At 39.5% G+C, this 18,336-nt stretch overlaps 1 protein-coding gene across 5 annotated transcripts in view; it reads right to left on the bottom strand.

Moving 5' to 3' along the window:
- The window catches only part of USP34 (ubiquitin specific peptidase 34), a 233,901-nt gene that overhangs the window by 188,911 nt on the left and 26,654 nt on the right, over positions 1-18,336 (bottom strand). For all 5 annotated transcript variants that reach the window (XR_006815060.1, XM_045979050.1, XM_045979054.1 and 2 more), the window contains exon 2: positions 6,732-6,819. Coding sequence is in view for 4 of the 5 variants with exons in the window: in XM_045979050.1 (XP_045835006.1) it covers positions 6,732-6,819 (88 nt within the window). In the remaining variant the exon portion in view is untranslated. The remainder of the gene's footprint in view (positions 1-6,731; positions 6,820-18,336) is intronic.

The raw sequence follows: 18,336 nt of genomic DNA, 5'->3' as shown, positions 1-18,336 counted from the left end.
AAGAAACCCTCTTGCTCTGTTGGTGGGAACAGAAACTGGCGCAGCCAATGTGGAAAACATTACAGAAGTTCCTGCACAAATTAAGAATAGAACTATCCCATGATATAGTAATCACATTACTGGGTATATACCCTAAAAATACAAAAGCACTAATCCGAAAGGATATATGCACTCCTATGTTTACTGCAGCATTATTTACAACAGCCAAGCTATGGAAGCAGCCCGAGTGTATTGATACTTGAATGAATGAAGATGATTTACCACATATATACACACGACAGGATATTACTCAACCGTAAGGAAAAGAATCAGGATGGAGCCAGAGGGTACTATGCTAAGGGAAATAGATCTGTCAGAAAAAGACAAATACGATATGATTTCATTCATTTGTGGAATTTAAGAAACAAAGCAGATGAGCATACGGGAAGAGAAGGAAAAATAAAGATGAAAATAGAGAGGGGAGGGAAACCATAAGAGAAGCTGAATCCTAGGAAACACAATGAGGATTGCTGGAGGGGAGGCAGGTCAGGGTAAGGGGTAATTCAGTGATGGGCATTAAGGAGGACAATGGATATAATGAGCACTGGGTGTTATATACAACCAATGAATCACTGAACTCTACCCTAGTAACTAATAATGCAGTGTATGTTAACTGAATTTAAATAAAGAATAAAAAAAAAAAAGTCTTGCCATTTGCAAAGACATGGGTGGATCCAGAGTGCCTAATGCTAAGTGAAATAAGTAAGAGAAAGACTAATACCGTATGATCATACTCATATGTAGAAGAAACACAATGAACAAACAAAGAGAAAAACAAAAAGGAAAGCAAAAAACAGATTATTAACTATAAAGAACTGATGTTTACCACAGAAGATGTGGGTGGAGGGATGGGTGAAACAGGTGAAGGAGATTAAGAGTGTACTCATCTTGGGGCACCTGGGTGGCTCAGTGGGTTAAGGCCTCTGCGTTCGGCTCAGGTCATGATCCCAGGGTCCTGGGATCTAGCCCCGCATCAGGCTCTCTGCTCAGCAGGGAGCCTGCTTCCCCCTCTCTCTCTGCCTGCCTCTCTGTGAGGCCTTCTCTACTTGTGATCTCTGTCAAATAAATAAATAAAATCTTTAAAAAAAAAAAGTGTACTCATCTTAATGAGTACTAATATACAGCAATGTTGAGTTGCTATATTGTACACCTGAAACTAACACTGTACATTAACCATACTGGAATGAAATAAAATTTGAAAAAAATATATAAAATTTCTAAATGCCTAGCATAAAATACATAGCTCCAATTTATAAAAAAATTTTAACTGAACATTCATGAAGAATCTACATGTCTCAATGATTTTTTAACTTTGATTCTGTAATTCCATCAAACAGCACAAATTCCAATGGATCTAACTTCTTCCTGGCCTGGTACTATGTAACACTTGAAAGAACTGCTAATCCATGGTATCTAACCTTAGCAAAAGTTTTTATTTATGAACTGATTCATGAAAAGCACTACTGTAAATAGTGGTCAATATCAATACCTCACTGAATTTATCAATATCCCCAAATTTCTTAATGTCAGGGGCGCCTGGGTGACTCAGTGGGTTAAAGCCTCTGCCTTCGGCTCAGGTCATGATCTCAGGGTCCTGGGATCGAGCCCCACATCGGGCTCTCTGCTCAGCAGGGAGCCTGCTTCCTCCTCTCTCTCTGCTTGTCTCTCTGTCTACTTGTGATCTCTACCTGTCAAATAAATAAATAAAAATCTTAAAAAAAATTAAAAAATAAAATTTCTTAATGCCAGAATAAAAGCCAGAGCTTTAAAGGGTATAGAACATAATCTATTCAAAAGCAACAGCAACTAAAACTGTTCATAAAAATAAAGTTTACTGAGGCACCTGGCTGTCTCAGTCAACAAAGTATGTTACTCTTTTAACCTTGGGATCATGAGTTCAAGCTCCACATCGGATGTAGAGTTAACTTAAAATATAAGTTTGGGGTGCCCAGGTGGCTCAGTCATTAAGTGTCTGCCTACGGCTCAGGCAGGGATCTAATAGAATTCTCTTTTAGAAGACAAATCATGGGGGCGCCTGGGTGGCTCAGTGGGTTAAGCTGCTGCCTTCGGCTCAGGTCATGATCTCAGGGTCCTGGGATCGAGTTCCGCATCGGAAATAAAACTAAAACGCAGAATGGCAGAAGCCAACCAAAGGCCTTAAAATACCTGGTAAGAAAAGAGGAATTTACAAGACAGAAACCTAAGCCTGTTTTGTGGTAAAATTTAACAAGTCCAAAACAAACATGCAAACAAACAAAGTTATTCAATGCTTTTATCATCCATATTACTTTCAAACCTTTATATGCTCTTTTATTAACTTGTATTCTTCAATTTATTCTCTTAATCTTCTCTCCCCACTTTGAATTAGTTTTCCTCCCATTCCAGTCCCAAGTGCAATTTTAATAAAATGATAACCTTTTAAACAAACATATAATAATGTTCCTGAGCTTACAGACAGAACCAAGAAACAGCAGCTGTATGACTGTTATACAGGAATTAAAAATAAGATTTGATGACATAAAGAGATTAATTATACTTGACTGTGTATGAAAAATCAGATTATAAAACATAGATGTAGGAAACTCACGTTTTTGCAAAATTTTAAACTTTATGATTCACAACCTCATGCCAAGGCGATACAAAAAAAAATCATCAGTTGTTACTCTGGGTAATAGCATGCCTTTTTTTCTTCTTCCTTTTTTTTTTTTTTAAAGATTTTACTTATTTGACAGAGAGAGAGATCACAAGTAGGTAGAGATGCAGGCGGGGGGGAGGGGGAGTAGGCTCCCCGCTGAGCAGAGAGCCCAGATACAGGGCTGGATCCCAGGACCCTGGGATCATGACCTGAGCCGAAGGCAGAGGCTTTCACCCACTGAGCCACTCAGGCGCCGCGGCCTTTTTTTTTTTTTTCTTTTTTAACTTTGATTCTCGGGGTGCCTGGATGGCCCAGTTGTTAGGAGCTGCCTTTGGCTCAGGTCATGATCCCAGAGTCTTGGGTCCTGGGATCGAGCCTGGGGCTCTCTCACTCTGCTTGTGTTGCCTCTCTTGCTGTCTTCTATCATATAAATAAATAAAATCTTTTTTAAAAATAAATAAATAAATAAACATCGATTCTCTTTATTTTCTCAAGGAATTTCACAGTGAGTACATACTTAAATAGGAGGAAAATTATAAAGTTTTAATACAGTTGTTTATAAAAATTATCAATATACTATTTTAAGTGAATATGCTTTTACGTATCTTTTAGTCAATATATTAGAATAAGGATTCTTAACCACTAATAAGCTAATGAAAACTATTAACATATTTCTCCCAGAAAACCTTTAAGAACATTTTGTAATGAAATGTCATGGGTTCATCAGTGTGCTAAGATATATTTATGGACCTCCATAGTCATGGGCCCTAAGTTAACAATCTCTTTTGAGGGGCGCCTGGGTGGCTCAGTGGGTTAAAGCCTCTGCCTTCAGCTCAGGTCATGATCCCAGGGTCCTGGGATCGAGCCCCCACATCGGGTTCTCTGCTCAGCAGGAAGCCTGCTTCCTCCTCTCTCTCTGCCTGCCTCTCTGCCTACTTGTGATCTCTGTCTGTCAAATAAATAAATAAAATAAAAACAACAACAACAACAAAATCTCTTTTGAAGATTAACCATGCCTTATTAGTTGCTAATTATCACCTACAAAACCTGCCATCTTAATCTAGGCAACAGTATTTTCTGATGCCCAAGAAAGAAACTCAGGGAGGTCGGAGACATGAGAGGAGGGGAGAATAAACAAAGATAAAGATATATATATATATATATATATATTTTTTTTAAGATTTTTGTTTATTTGACAGGGAGAGAGAAAGAGCGCGCACGCACAATCAGGGAGTGGCAGGCAGAGGGAGAGGGACAAGCAGGCTTCCCGAGGAGCAGAGAGCCTGATGCAGGGCTCAATCCCAGGATGCTGGGATTATGACCCCAGCTAAAGGCAGATGCTTAACCAACTGAGCGACCCAGGCACCCCTAGACAAATTTTTTTTTTTTTATCACAAAACACTGTGATCCACCTGGATATTTTATTGTCACTTGTCTCCTCTTCAGCATGAACAATGAAGAGTGTAACATTCTACTTTTGGGTGCTTTTTTACTACCAGCTAAAAATTGCTCATACTTACTGACATGTGAATAAAATGATGAAGGTTACAAATTATGTTTTAGTTCAGCTTTTCACACTTTAGCTTACATAACCTTCAACATGTATATTATTTTCCAAAATAAATTTTAACAATTTTAATTAAAACAGGTGTTTATTGGGGCGCCTGGGTGGCTCAGTGGGTTAAAGCCTCTGCCTTCAGCTCAGGTCATGATCTCAGGGTCCTGGGATGGAGCCCCGCATAGGGCTCTCTGCTCAGCAGGGAGCCTGCTTTCCCCTCTCTCTCTGCCTGCCTCTCTGCCTACTTGTGATCTCTGTCTGTGAATTAAATAAATAAAATCTTTAAAAAAAAAAAAACCAGGTGTTTATTAAGATCTTCTGTCAGGTACTGTGCTAAGTAAGCACTTGGTCTCTTCACAATCTAAAACAGTAGTAACGTTATTATTATTCTCATTTTACAAATGAAGTAAGAACTTAGAAGCTAACTAGTCTGTCATAATTATCCAACAGGTGATGAAGCAGGACTCAAAACCACATCACTCTGGCTCGACAGCCACACTGAACCACTATACTCTACAGCAACAATAGATAAAATTAAGAGGATCTCCTATTTTGGGGGCAAACATTCTTTGACATTCTGATGAAACCTACAAATAGGTCTAAAATGGTACATATCAATATTTATTTTGTAATTTCACTCCCATTCAGGTTAAAAATTCCTGATACAAGGATTAAGAGTATGTATCAATGATAAAAGTGGACTAGGAATGGAACATGGAACCCCTACCCAGCACCAACCAATAACTAGGGGGTGAGACATTAAAAAAATTGCATCATTTCCCTGGACTTCATTTTATTTAGTGGCATAACATGTTGCTACCTAGCTACAGTTACAGTAAATAAATCCAAAATTATGACTCAAATGCAACATTTCTCAGCAAATCCTTTTGATACTGATGTTAATTTTATTTTAATTTTTTTTTTTAAGGTTTTATTTGTGAGAGCCAGTCAGCGAGTATAGGCAGAGGGAGAAGCAGGCTCCCCCCTGAGCAGGGAGCCCCAAGCGGGACTCGATCCCAGGATCCTGGGATTGCGACCTGAGCTGAAGGCAGATGCTCAAGTGACTGAGTCACCCAGGCATCCCTGATGCTAATTTTAAATCACTAACATTAGTATTACGAAATATCCAATCACCTACTCTACCCATAGTGAAAGGAACAGAGGAACCGCTCTCATTTCTAAACTTAGCTAAAGGTAATTTAGCCGGCTGAGACTCAGAAAAGAGATACCAATAATGATAGCATGTAAAAAATCTACAATCTTTTGTAGAAAAAAAAACATGTGTATCAACTTTATCAACAAAGGAGGAGAAAACATAAGGAAAAGGGATATTACTGTAGAACAAATGAGATTTGAAGATAAACTCTATGATCAGCTAGACTGTGGGCCTCAGGACACTTATTTATTTTAGCTGCACTTAACATGTTCACTAATCATTGCACACAAAGCTTCAAACATTCTTTACCCATAAAAATTTTAGAAGACTAATAAACGAGATAGGCACACAAGCAAAAGAGAATATTTAGCTAGGCCCAGATAAAATCATGTTAAGGGAACAGGAACTTGCAAATTCTGATTATATAAATTACCTTATTTCCTCAAGTTTTATTCTTTATATTCTCAACATATGTATTTCATTTTTTTTTTTTTTAAAGATTTTATTTATTTGACAGAGAGAGACACAGCAAGAGAGGGACCACAAGCAGGGGGAGTAGGAGAGAGAGAAGCAGGCTTCCCGCTGAGCAAGGAGCAGGATGCAGGCTTGATCCAAGGACCCTGGGATCATGACCTGAGCCCAAGGCAGACACTTAACAGAGATGCCCAGGCACCCCACAATATATGTATTTCTTAAAAACTGGTCTAATAGACCTATATATTATACGAATATATATGGAGTAACAAATGGCTTCCAGAAGGGTTAAAGTGTCCATTACCACAAACTAATTTTTTAATGGATTAAACGTCTCTAGTTATGCCATTAAAAATTCTTCAATCTCTCAAAATAATTTTTATTTTTATTTATTTATTTATTTTTATTTATTTTTTTAAAGATTTTTTTTTTTTTTTTTTTGGACAGAGAGAGATCATAAGTAGACAGAGAGGCAGGCAGAGAGAAAGAGAGGGAAGCAGGCTCCCTGGTGAGCAGAGAGCCCAATGCGGGACTCGATCCCAGGACCCTGAGATCATGACCTGAGCTGAAAGCAGCGGCTTAACCCACTGAGCCACCCAGGTGCCCTCTCAAAATAATTTTTAGAATTTCATTCACTTCCCTATTTCTAAATAATAAGAGTTAAAGAAACTGTTGTTATTGTTATTGTTTTAAAAAACAAAACCATGAGTAGCCTCATGATTAAGAAAGGAAGGTTTAATAAATACTGATGAACTGTCATTTATTGACTATAGGTATACAACATTCTAAAAGGGAAATTTCATGACAAATCATGTCAATTTAAAGTACAACTCAAAAAGTTAGTCTTTAAAGTACTTAAAGATGCATACCTCTGTGTCCAGGAATTGATATAAGCAAATATTTTGAGAGTATGTTCCTTTCTGAGCTGCAGTCCATCACCACCTTCTATATCTGATACTGAAATAAAGTAGAAAAAACACTTTTTTAATATTAGGAATAAGTAATACTAAACCAGTATTAAAGCCAATACTTTAAAAAAAGAAGTCTAAACTAAATGCAAATATTTCAGATTTTTTAACAGATGTATTGGGGGAGCGAGAGAGAAGACACTTTCCTCCAATTATTCTAGTGCTGTCTCTCTACTTCAAATCCCCCCCTTCTGTTCTAAGCTTTGTGATGCTGGGGCTGGAACTCTGCAAACTACATTTTTCATTTCCATCTGGCTTCAGATGCTCCTCCACTGTCTACACAGCACTAGAAGACTAGAAGGCAGGAGGAGACCAAAGACGTGTTCACTTTCTATATATGAAAGCATCACTCAGCAACTGCAGATTCCAAGTGGCAGCATCCAAAAACCAATCTCATGGTACTCCTCTCAGAGGTACCAGCAGTAGCCAGACAGCATTCCTTCCTTTAAGTCCTAGCTTCTTCACAGGGCCACCTCCAAGTGATTGAAAGTGATTCTTAGATTCTGACAACCCTTTTTCCTTTATTTCCCTAGCCTCTGGGGAGACTGGCTATTCCTCAGTTATCATAGCTGTCATCATCATCGTCTCTGGGTGTTGTCCAGGTTCCACTTGTTTTTTACCTCCAACATTTGTGTAAGTACTTCCATTCATAAATTCCCTTTCAACTCCCTGACTGGAGCTTGACTGACATACTGGCATTTCATAAACAGTATATACTACTAGGAAAGGAATCTAAAGTTAAATTCAGAAAGGAAAAAAGTTTTCAGAAACTACAGGTGGTCCAAATAAGTCTTCTAATGGAAAATGTTGAACTGTACAAGATCTGGTCAGCAAATTTTTTGTTAATGGGACAGAAAGTAAATACTTTAGGCTTAGAAGGCCATAGAGTCTCTTTCCACACCTGGATAACTGTGCCATGGTTATCTTGAAAGGAACCACACACAACGTGTAAACAAACGACCATAGCCATGTTAAAAACAAGCAGCTGAATGATCTGGTACACTGGGCCACAGTTTGCCAACTCCATTCTATTTTTTTAGACTTTTTTAAAAAAGATTTTATCTATTTTAGAGAGAGAGAACATGCACATACATATGAACAGGGGAGGAGAACAGGAAGAGAGATGGAGAAGCAGACTCTGCACTGAGCACAGAGCCAGACAGGGCTCCATCTCATGAACCTGAGATCATAAGCCAAGCAGAAATCAAGAGTCTGATGCTCAATCTGCTCAGTAGATGGAGCATGTGACTCTTCATCTTGCATTGTGAGTTGGAGCCCCATATTGGGTATACAAATTACTTAAAAATAAAAATCCTGAAAAAGTTAAAAATAGAGCTACCCTATAATCTAGCAATTGCACTACTAAGTATTTACCTAAAGGATACAAACACAGTGAACAGAAGGGACACCTGCACCCCATGTTTACAGCAGCAATGTCCACCATAGCCAAACTATGGAAATCGACAGATGAATGGATAAAGAAGATGTGTATATATGTGTAGATACACACACATATACAAAATGAAATATTCCTCAGTCATCAAAAAAAAAAAAAACTTAACCATTTGTAATGTTATAGGTGGAACTAGAGGGTATTATGCTAAGCAAAATAAGTCAATCAAAGAAAGACAATTATATGATTTTGCTTAGATGTGGAATTTAAGGAAAAAAAACACACACACAGATGATCATAGGGGAAGGGAGGGAAAAATAAAGTAAGACAAAACCAGAGAGGGGGACAAACCATAAGAGACCCTTAACTACAGGATACAAACTAAGGGCTGCTACAGGGGAGGGGAGTGGGGGAGATGGGGTAACTGGGTGATGGACATTAAGGGGGGCAATTGATGTAATGAGCACTGGGTATTATACACAACCGATGAATCACTAAACTTTACCTGTGAAACCAATAATATACTATGTTAATTAACTGAATTTAGGAGCACCTGGGTGGCTCAGTCATTAAGCGTCTGCCTTCGCTCAGGTCATGATCCCAGGGTCCTACAACTGAGCCCCATATGGGGCTCCCTGCTCAGCGGGAAAGCCTGCTTCTCCCTCTCCCCCTGCTTGTGTTCCCTCTCTTGCTGTCTCTGTCACATAAATAAATAAAAATCTTTTTTAAAAAATTAACTTAATTTAAATAGAAATAAGTAAATAAAAAAATCTTGGGGTGCCCAAGTGGCTCAGTCAGTTAAGCAACTGACTCTTGATTTCTGCTCGGGTCATGTTATCAGGGTCATGGGATCAAGGCCCAAGTCAGGCTCCACATTCAGCTTTTTTTTTTTTTTTCCAATATTTTATTTACTTATTTGACAGACAGAGATCATAAGTAGAGAGGCAGGCAGAGAGAGAGGAAGAAGCAGGCTCCCTGGTCAGCAGAGAGCCTGATGCGGGGCTCGATCCCAGGACCCTGAGATCATGACCTGAGCCGAAGGCAGAGGCTTTAACCCACTGAGCCACCCAGGCGCCTCCAGGCTCCACATTCAGCAAGGAATTTGCTTGAGATTCACTCTCCCTCCACCTCTGCCCCTCCCCTGACACATGCACCCTCTATGGAGCACACTCTCTCCCTAAAATAAAATTAAGAAGTTAAAAATAAAAAATATTTTAAAAACTAAAATTAAAAATTTAAACAAAAAAAGAATAAGGTCCATTATCCAGAACTTCTTTTTTTCCTTAGTTTTATTTGATGTTTTAAGTCATCTCTACACTCAATGTGGAGCTAAAACTCACAACCCCAAGATCAAGGGTCACATACTGTACCGACTGAGCCAGCCAGGCACCCCAGAACTTATTTCTTATAAGCATTCATACTATACCTATTTCAGGATGGCAATTAAAGTTTAAATATTAACCATATGTATCCCTTATTCCTGGGCAGTTTGCAAAAAATCTAAGTCAAAATTTTAACTGGAAGATAGGGACTCTTTTTAATTAAAAAGACTAGTTTTAGAGGAGGAAGAGGAGCAGAACCCAAACTGAAATGAATGAAAAGTACTGCCTATTAGAAACTAAAGGGGTAATTGACTTAATAAACTGAAACTGAGAGTGCCTGGCTCAGTTGGTAGAAATCATGACCTTGATGTCAGGGTTGTGAATTCAAGCCGTATGCTGTGTGCAGAGATTACTTAGAAATAGAATCTTTTTAAAAATAAATAAAACGGGGGGGGGCACTTGGGTGGCTCAGTCATTAAGTGTCTGCCTTTGGCTCAGGCCACGATCCCAGGGTCCTAGGATCGAGCCCTGCATTGGGCTTCCTGCTCAGCGGAGAGCCTGCTCCTTCCTCTCTCTGCCTGCCATTCTGCCTACTTGTGTTCTCTCTCTCTCTGTCAAATAAATAAATAAATACCATCTTTAAAAAAAATTAATTTAAAATATTATTTACTATTATTTGATATATATTTATTATATATAATACACAAATACAATAATATAAATATAACAATATTATTTAATGTAATATTATACATAATATTGTTAATAAATAAAATAATAAATAAATAAATAAGTGGGGGACCTGGACGGCTCAGTCAGTTAAGCATCTGATTTCTGCTCAGGTCATGATCTTAGGGTCCTGGGATCGAGCCCCATGTCAGGGCTTAATCCTTAGTGGGGGGGGGGTCTACTTGAAGATTCTCTCTCTCCCTCTGACCCTTCCCCTGCTCATGCTCTAATAAATAAAATCCTTAAAAAATAAAAAAAAAACCCTGAATCTGTGTATCAAAATGTCTAATATTCAAATTCCAAAATATCAGTGAAAAAGTTGCAAAAGGATACAGTTTGATACCATTTGTTAATATTTAACACACACACACACAAACTGTATTATTATGGACTCATGTACCATCATAGTATAAATACATATACTGTAATGATACACATCTATACCAAGAGAATGGTTACATGTGGGAAAAAGATAGGCAAGAGGAAGTACATTTATAAAAGAAGTACATGCCAAACAAAAGGTTAACAAGGTAACAGCACCTGAGACCCTGCAAGCCAAACACACCATCAGGTAGAAGATCCTGACAACAAATCCATGACAGAATAAGATATACTGGGGGAAGAGATAAGGAAACCACTGAAAACAAAATTTTGGTTTTAGATTTCTGCACCAAGTCCTCCAACCCATGAACTATAACAAAGGTATGGCATCGCTACAAATAACAATAGTTGCTGACATTACAAAACACACGACATGACCTTATGTGCTCTGATGGAATAATACAACACATCCTATTAAACACTCTTGCCAAGAAACCTAATCTGAATCTGATCAAGCTTCTAAATCTAATAATCAAATTATAGATATAGAAACTAAAAAACATTAAATAATTACACAAGGATACAATAAGCAATATTCAGACTGAAAAATCTCTGTCTGAATGATCCATGGAATCAGCTTCTTCAACAAATAGCAAGGGAAAAAAGGAAGATAGGAACTTAAAGATCAAATCAGTCCCAAAAAAAACAACTCAAGCAAGACCACCAGGCTATCCTGACTGACGAATGACTCTTAAGAATATATCCTTAAAGGGTGCCTGGGTGGCTCAGTGGGTTAAGCCTCTGTCTTTGGCTCAGGTCATGATCTCAGGGTCCTGGGATCGAGCCCCGCATTGGGCTCTCTGCTCCACAGGGAGCCTGCTTCCTCCTCTCTCTGCCTGCCTCTCTACCTACTAGTGATCTCTCTCTGTCAAATAAATAAATAAAATCTTTAAAAAAAAAAAAAGAATATATCCTTAAAAATGAAAACAGAAAAGAATTACAAACTAAAAAAATTAAAGAGACATCAGTAACTACAAACTGCAGAACAGCTAGAATCTATAAGGATTAGTACTGGCAGGTCACCAAACAAAACACAAAACACAAAAAATACAATGAACAAAACAACAAATTATTCAAAGAGCCTTAAACTAGAAAAAAAGTAAGTGTCCAAAAAGTAGATCGATTTATATATATACATATATGAGAGTTAGTGCATGTGCATGCATGTATATCTCAAGGAATTCTATTCAGCATTAAAAACCAACACACTACTGATACATTAATAATGATTAGCTTATAACCATATGTTAAGTGGAAAAAATGCCTGATACAATTAGTACATAAAATTTATTTCCATTATGATATACCCATACAAAAGACAAATCTGTCTGGATGGCATAAAGCATGTCAGTCAAGAGTGAGGTCATTAAAATGGGAATTTTCTACCATCTGCCTCCCAAAGAACACTGTAGAAACAGTGCCTTTGCAGAAATCTGGGAGTCCAGTGGAGAAGTTCCAACACACCACTAGAGCAAAACCAAACAAACAAAAAAATCCAAGACTAAACATACTGAAAAGGGTAAAATAAAGTTTCACTTCACCTGCCACACCCTTTCCCCATAGTCCCCACAGCATAGAGCCAGGAGAGATTTTCTTAATCTGTGATTTCTCCCTTCGGAGAAAATCAGAGCATGTAAGTGAGCACCAAGCCTCCCCAGTTGTGTGGGACACTGCCAAAGAGACCTGTTTCGTTCTTACCCCACCCAGAATACTGAGGCACTACATGACGGCAGGGAGTGGCTGAAAGAACATCATGGCTCTCACAAGATATAAAATGGGATGTGGAACCTACTAACTGCAACATGGACTTCATTTGGAAGCCCACCCACAAGCTGCCTTATCTTGAGGATGCTGCCAGCTGGTAAATGGTCGGCCCCAACTCTCCACACACCTAACCCACACATGCTCTCACTCTGTGGCTAGCTACCTGTGTTCACCCCCCCGCACAAGGGCAGAGAGAGAGCAAGCATCTATAGATAGCTAGTGAACGAGTACAAAAAGCTATCCTGACTCTTCAGAACTGGGAGAAAGCACACAAACTTGACAATTCAGCACTGCCTTACAGAAGCAAACAAGAGACTGTCAAACTCGTCTTAGCTTTACAGGATCAAGAAAAGGCATACAGGGGCACCTGGGTGGCTCAGTGGGTTAAAGCCTCTGCCTTCGAATCAGGTCATGATCCCAGGGTCCTGGGATCAAGCCCCACGGGCTCCCTGCTCACTCGGGAGCCTGCTTCCTCCTCTCTGCCTACTTGTGATCTCTGTCAAATAAATAAATAAAATCTCAAAAAAAAAAAAAAAAAGAAAGAAAGAAAGAAAAAGAAAAAAGGCATACAAAAATTCTAATTTCCAGGGCGCCTGGATGGCTCAGTGAGTTAAAGCCTCTGCCTTCAGCTCAGGTCATGATCCCAGGGTCCTGGGATCAAGCACAGCATCGGGCTGTCTCCTCGGCAGGGAGCCTGCTTCCCTTCCTCTCTCTCTGCCTGCCTCTCTGCCTACTTGTGATCTCTGTCTGTCAAATAAATAAATACAATCTTTAAAAAAAAAGTATTCAAAACAGTTGTTTTTTTTTTTTTAATTTTTTTTTTTTTTTATTTGACAGAGAGAAATCACAACCAGGCAGAGAGGCAGGCAGAGAGAGAGGAGGAAGCAGGCCCCCCGCGGAGCAGAGAGCCGGATGCGGGGCTCGATCCCAGGTCCCCGGGATCATGACCCGAGCAGAAGGCAGAGGCCCCAACCCACTGAGCCACCCAGGCGCCCCTCAAAACAGTTGTTTTAAGGAAGCTTGGTGACCCACAAGAAAACACAGAGACAATTCAACAAAATCAGAAAAGCAATACACAGATAAAAAGTAAGAAGTTCTAAAAAAAGAGACAAATTTTTTAAAAAGAACCAAAGAGAAGTTGTGGAGCTGAAGTATACAAAATGAAGAACACGATGTGTTCTTCAATGTGAAGAACACATTGTGAAGAACACAATGAATGAAATAAAAATGTAATAAAATGCAACAAGAAGACATGATCAAGCAGAAGGAACAATCTGCAGAGAGCAGGTTGATTTGAAATTAACACATTCAAAAGTAAAAAGACTGAAGAAAGCCTAGGGAACTACAGGATACAATTAAAAGAAATACAATTAAAAGAAATGTATTTTTGTAGGAGTCCCAGAAGAAAGGGAAAGGGGGGCAGCATTTTATTTAAAAGAGAAGTAGCAGCAGACAACTTCCCAAATGTGATTAGAGATTTGGACACTCAAGTTCATGAAGTTCATAGCTGCAAAAAATTTCAACTCAGAAAGATCTCCAATACATATTATAATAAAATTAACTCTGGAAGAGAAAAAATTAGGGTGCCTGGGTGTCTCAGCTGGTTGACCATCTGCCTTCAGCTGAGGTCATGATTCCGTGTCCTGGGATCTAGCCAGCTTCCGGCTCCTTGCTCAGCAGGAAGCCTACTTCTCCTCTCCCTCGGCCTGCCGCCCTGACTGCCTGTGCTAATAAAGAAATAAAATCTTTTAAAAAATAAAAAGAAAAGAAAAAATTCCTCACATAAGCCCAGAGAGAATGGGATGATCCATTAAATAAATGCTGAAAGAAAAAAACTGCCAAAGAAAGAGAGAGAGAAACTGCCAACCAAGAATACTTTACCCAGCAAAAATGTCCCTCAGAAATGGAGAAATAAAGACTTTCCCAGAAAAAAAATGAGAGAGCTCACCACCAGTATACCTGCCTTGAATACAAAGCTAACAGGAATTCTTCAAAATGAAATTAAATGAAATATTATTTAGTACATGAAAATACAAAACACACTTGGGGCACCTGGCTGGCTCAGTCAATCAAAGCACAAGGCTCATGATCTCAGGGTCATGGGACTGGACCTCACTTACTGCAGTCTGCTTGTCTCTCTCCCTCTGTCCCTGCCCCCTACGCACACACTTTCCCAAATAAACAAAATCTTTTAAAATATATATAAAACACACTTATAAAAATAAGAGTATGGTCAAATTTGAAATAATCTAATACTATAATATGGTGGTATATCAATCACTTAACTCTAGTAAAAGCCTTAAAGGACAAAATTATTAAAAATAACAAAAATAACAATTTGCTAATGGATACAGGATATAAAAAGATATAAATGGGGGCACTGGGTGGTTCAGTTCAGCATCTGCCTTTGGCTCAGGTCATGATCTCAGGGTCCAGGGATCCAGGGAGAAGGAGAAGCAGACTCCCACTGGGCTTCCTGCTCAGTGGGAGTCTGCTTCTCCTTCTCCCTCTCTCTCTGCCCCTCACCCCCCTTATGTTTTCTCTCACCCAAATAAAATCTTTAAAAAAAAAAAAAAGATATATGGTAGCATCAAAAATGAAACTGGGGGGGGGGGGGGCGCCTGGGTGGCTCAGTGGGTTAAAGCCTCTGCCTTCGGCTCAGGTCATGATCCCAGAGTCCTGGGGTCGAGCCCCACATCGGGCTCTCTGCTTGGCGGGTAGCCTGCTTCCTCCTCTCTCTCTCTCTGCCTGCATCTCTGTCTACTTGTGATCTCTATCTGTCAAATAAATAAATTAAATAAAATAAAATAAAAATGAAACTGGGGGATGGCAGTAAAAGGGCAGAGGTTTTGGGGGGTTTTTTCCTTTTTTTTTTTTAAAGATTTTGTTTATTTGACAGAGAGAGACAGAGACAGAGAGGGAATACAAGCGGGGGAGTGGGAGAGGGAGAAGCAGGCTTCCTGCTGAGCAGGGAGCCTGACATGGGGCTTGATCCCAGGACCCTGGAACCATGATCTGAGCCAATGGCAGATGCTTAACAACTGAGCCAACCAGGAGCCCCATGGAAGAGGTTTTATATGCAGTAGAAACAGAGTTATTAACTTAACACAGACTATTATTTGTAAGATGTTTCATGTAAGCCTCAAGTACCTAAATACATATTAAGCAAATACTACATTTAAATAAAGAAATAAAAACATTACAGTAAGAGCATGGGACTTGTATATTCCATTTTCAGCAATGGACAGATCAGACAGAAAATCAATAAAGAAACACTGGACATGAACTACACTTAAGAATAAATGGACCAGGGGCGCCTGGGTGGCTCAGTGGGATAAAGCCTCTGCCTTCAGCTCAGGTCATGATCCCAGGGTCCTGGGATCGAGCCCCACATCGGGCTCTCTGCTCAGCAGGGAGCCTGCTTCCTCCTCTCTCTCTGCCTGCCTCTCTGCCTACTTGTGATCTCTGTCTGTCAAATAAATAAATAAATCTTTTAAAAAAAAAAAAAAAGAATAAATGGACCAGCCATACACAGAACATTCCATCTCACAGCAGGAGAACAGACATTCTCTTCAAGTACACAGAGAACATTTTCCAGGACAGATTACACGTTAGGTCACAAAACAAGTCTTAGCAAACTTAAAAAGACTGAAATCATACTAAGTACCTTTTTCCAACCATAATACCGTAAAACAGATCAGTAAGAGGAGGAAAGATGGAAAATTCACAAATATGTGGATATAGACAACACACTTCTGAACAACCAATGAGTCAAAGAAATCAAATTAAAAAACATCTTGAGACAGAGGACCTGGATGGCTCAGTCAGTTAAGCATCCAACTCCTGATCTCTGGGTTGTGAGTTCAAGTCCCATGTTGGGCTCCATGCATAGCATGGGGCCTCCTTAAAAAAAATTTGAGCATTTTAAGCAGGTTAAAGCCTCTGCCTTCAGCTCTGGTCATGATCCCAGGGTCCTGGGATCAAGCCCCACATTGGGCTCTCTGCTCAGCAGGGAGCCTGCTTCCCCTCCCCCCACCCCGCCCACCGCTGTCCACTTATGATCTCTGTCTGGCAAATAAATAAATAAATAATCTTAAAAAAAAAAAAAAAAAAAAAAGGGAAGAAATCTTGGGACAAGCTCCTCTTTCCCTAAGTGGCCTGAGGTGACCTCTGAAAATGGTTCACTATTCGCCTGACCCAGAAAACCCTACGAAATCATGCAAATCAAGAGGTTTAAATCTTCATGTTCACTTTAAGAACACATGTAAAACAGCCCAGGACATCAAAGGTATGCATATCTGACAAGTAGCTAAAAGCAACGTGTTACATTCTGTCACTATAGTGGTGCAGTTGGTAGGTGTGCCCAGGCCAAACAGTGGGGCTGGACAGAGTCAGTGGCCCAAGAAGAGTGCTGAATTTTTCCTGCACATGCTTAAAAATGCAGAGAGTGAACTTAAGGCTTTAGATGTCAATTCTCTAGTCACTGAGCACATTCAGGTGAACAAAGCACCCAAGATGTGACGCAGAACTTACAGGGCTCATGGTCAGATCAACCTGTACATTGAGCTCTCCTTGCCACACTGAGATGATTCTTACTGAAAAAGAGCTGATTGTTCCTAAAACAGAAGAGGAGGCTACACAGAGAAAAAGATATTCCAGAAGAAAGTGAAGAAACAAAAACTTACCGCCCTGAAGTAAATTCTACACAGAATAAATGCAAATAAAAAGAGAAAAAAAAAATCTTGAGACAAACAAAAATGGAAATACAACATACCAAAGCTGACGGAATGAAGCAAAAGAAGTCCTAAGAGGAAAACTGACAGTGATAGATGCTACATTAAGAAAAATAGGGGTGCCTGGGTGGTACAGTTGGTTAAGCATCTGACTCTTGGTTTCAGCTCAGGTCCTGATCACAGGGCTGGAAGATCCAGCCCGTGAAGGATTGCATTGAATCTACACAGGGCTCCACACTTTGCAGGGTGAATACTTAAAGATTCTCTCCCTCTTCCCCTCCTTCCTTCCCTTTCTCTCTCTCTCTCAGATAAATAAATCTTAAAAAAGAAAAAAAGAAAAAAATAGCGCCTGGGTAGCTCAGTCAGTTAAGCATCTACCTTTGGTTCAGATCATGACCCCGAGGTCCTGGGATCCAGTCCGACATTCCCTGCTCAGCTGGAAGCCTGCTTCTCTCTCACCCTCTAACTCTGCCTGGCACTCCCCCTGCTTGTGCCCCACCCCACCCCACCCCCACCAAATAATATCTATTTTTTAAAAAATGAAGAAATAGAGAAAACATCCCACTTACGATAGCATCAACAACAATAAAATTCGTAGGAATAAATTTAACAAAGTGAAAGATCTGTATACTGAAAACAATAAGACAGTGATGAAGGAAACTGAAGACAGAAATGAATTGTGTTCACGAATCAGAAGAATATTGTTATAATGTCCATACTACCTAAAGCCATGTGTAGATTCAATGCAATCCCTCAAAACCCTAATAAAAGATTTCTTTACAGAAATAAAAATTATGAAATTCAAACAAAACCACAATCCTCAGAACAAAGCTAGAAGCATCACACTTCCTGATTTCAAACTGTATTATAGGGATGCCTAGGTGGCTCCGTCAGTTAAGCATCTGCCTTCAGTTGCAGTCATGATCCCAGGGTCCTGGAATCAAGTTCTGCATCCAGCTCCTCACTGAGGGGAGCCTGCTTCTCCCTCTGCCTACCACTCCCCTACTCTCTCAATCTCTGACAAATAAATAAAATCTTTAATTTTTTTTTAAAAACCCACTATATTACAAAGCTGTAATAATCACAACAGTATGGTGCTGGCATAAAAACAGACACACAGTCCAAAGGAACAGAGTAGAAAGGCCAGAAACAAGCCCATGTATATATATTCAACTAATATTTGA

This window comes from Meles meles, chromosome 15, assembly GCF_922984935.1.
Source record: "Meles meles chromosome 15, mMelMel3.1 paternal haplotype, whole genome shotgun sequence".
Lineage (NCBI taxonomy): Eukaryota > Metazoa > Chordata > Mammalia > Carnivora > Mustelidae > Meles > Meles meles.
Note: the sequence above shows the minus strand (reverse complement) of the source record. Positions and strands in the feature narration are given on the sequence as shown.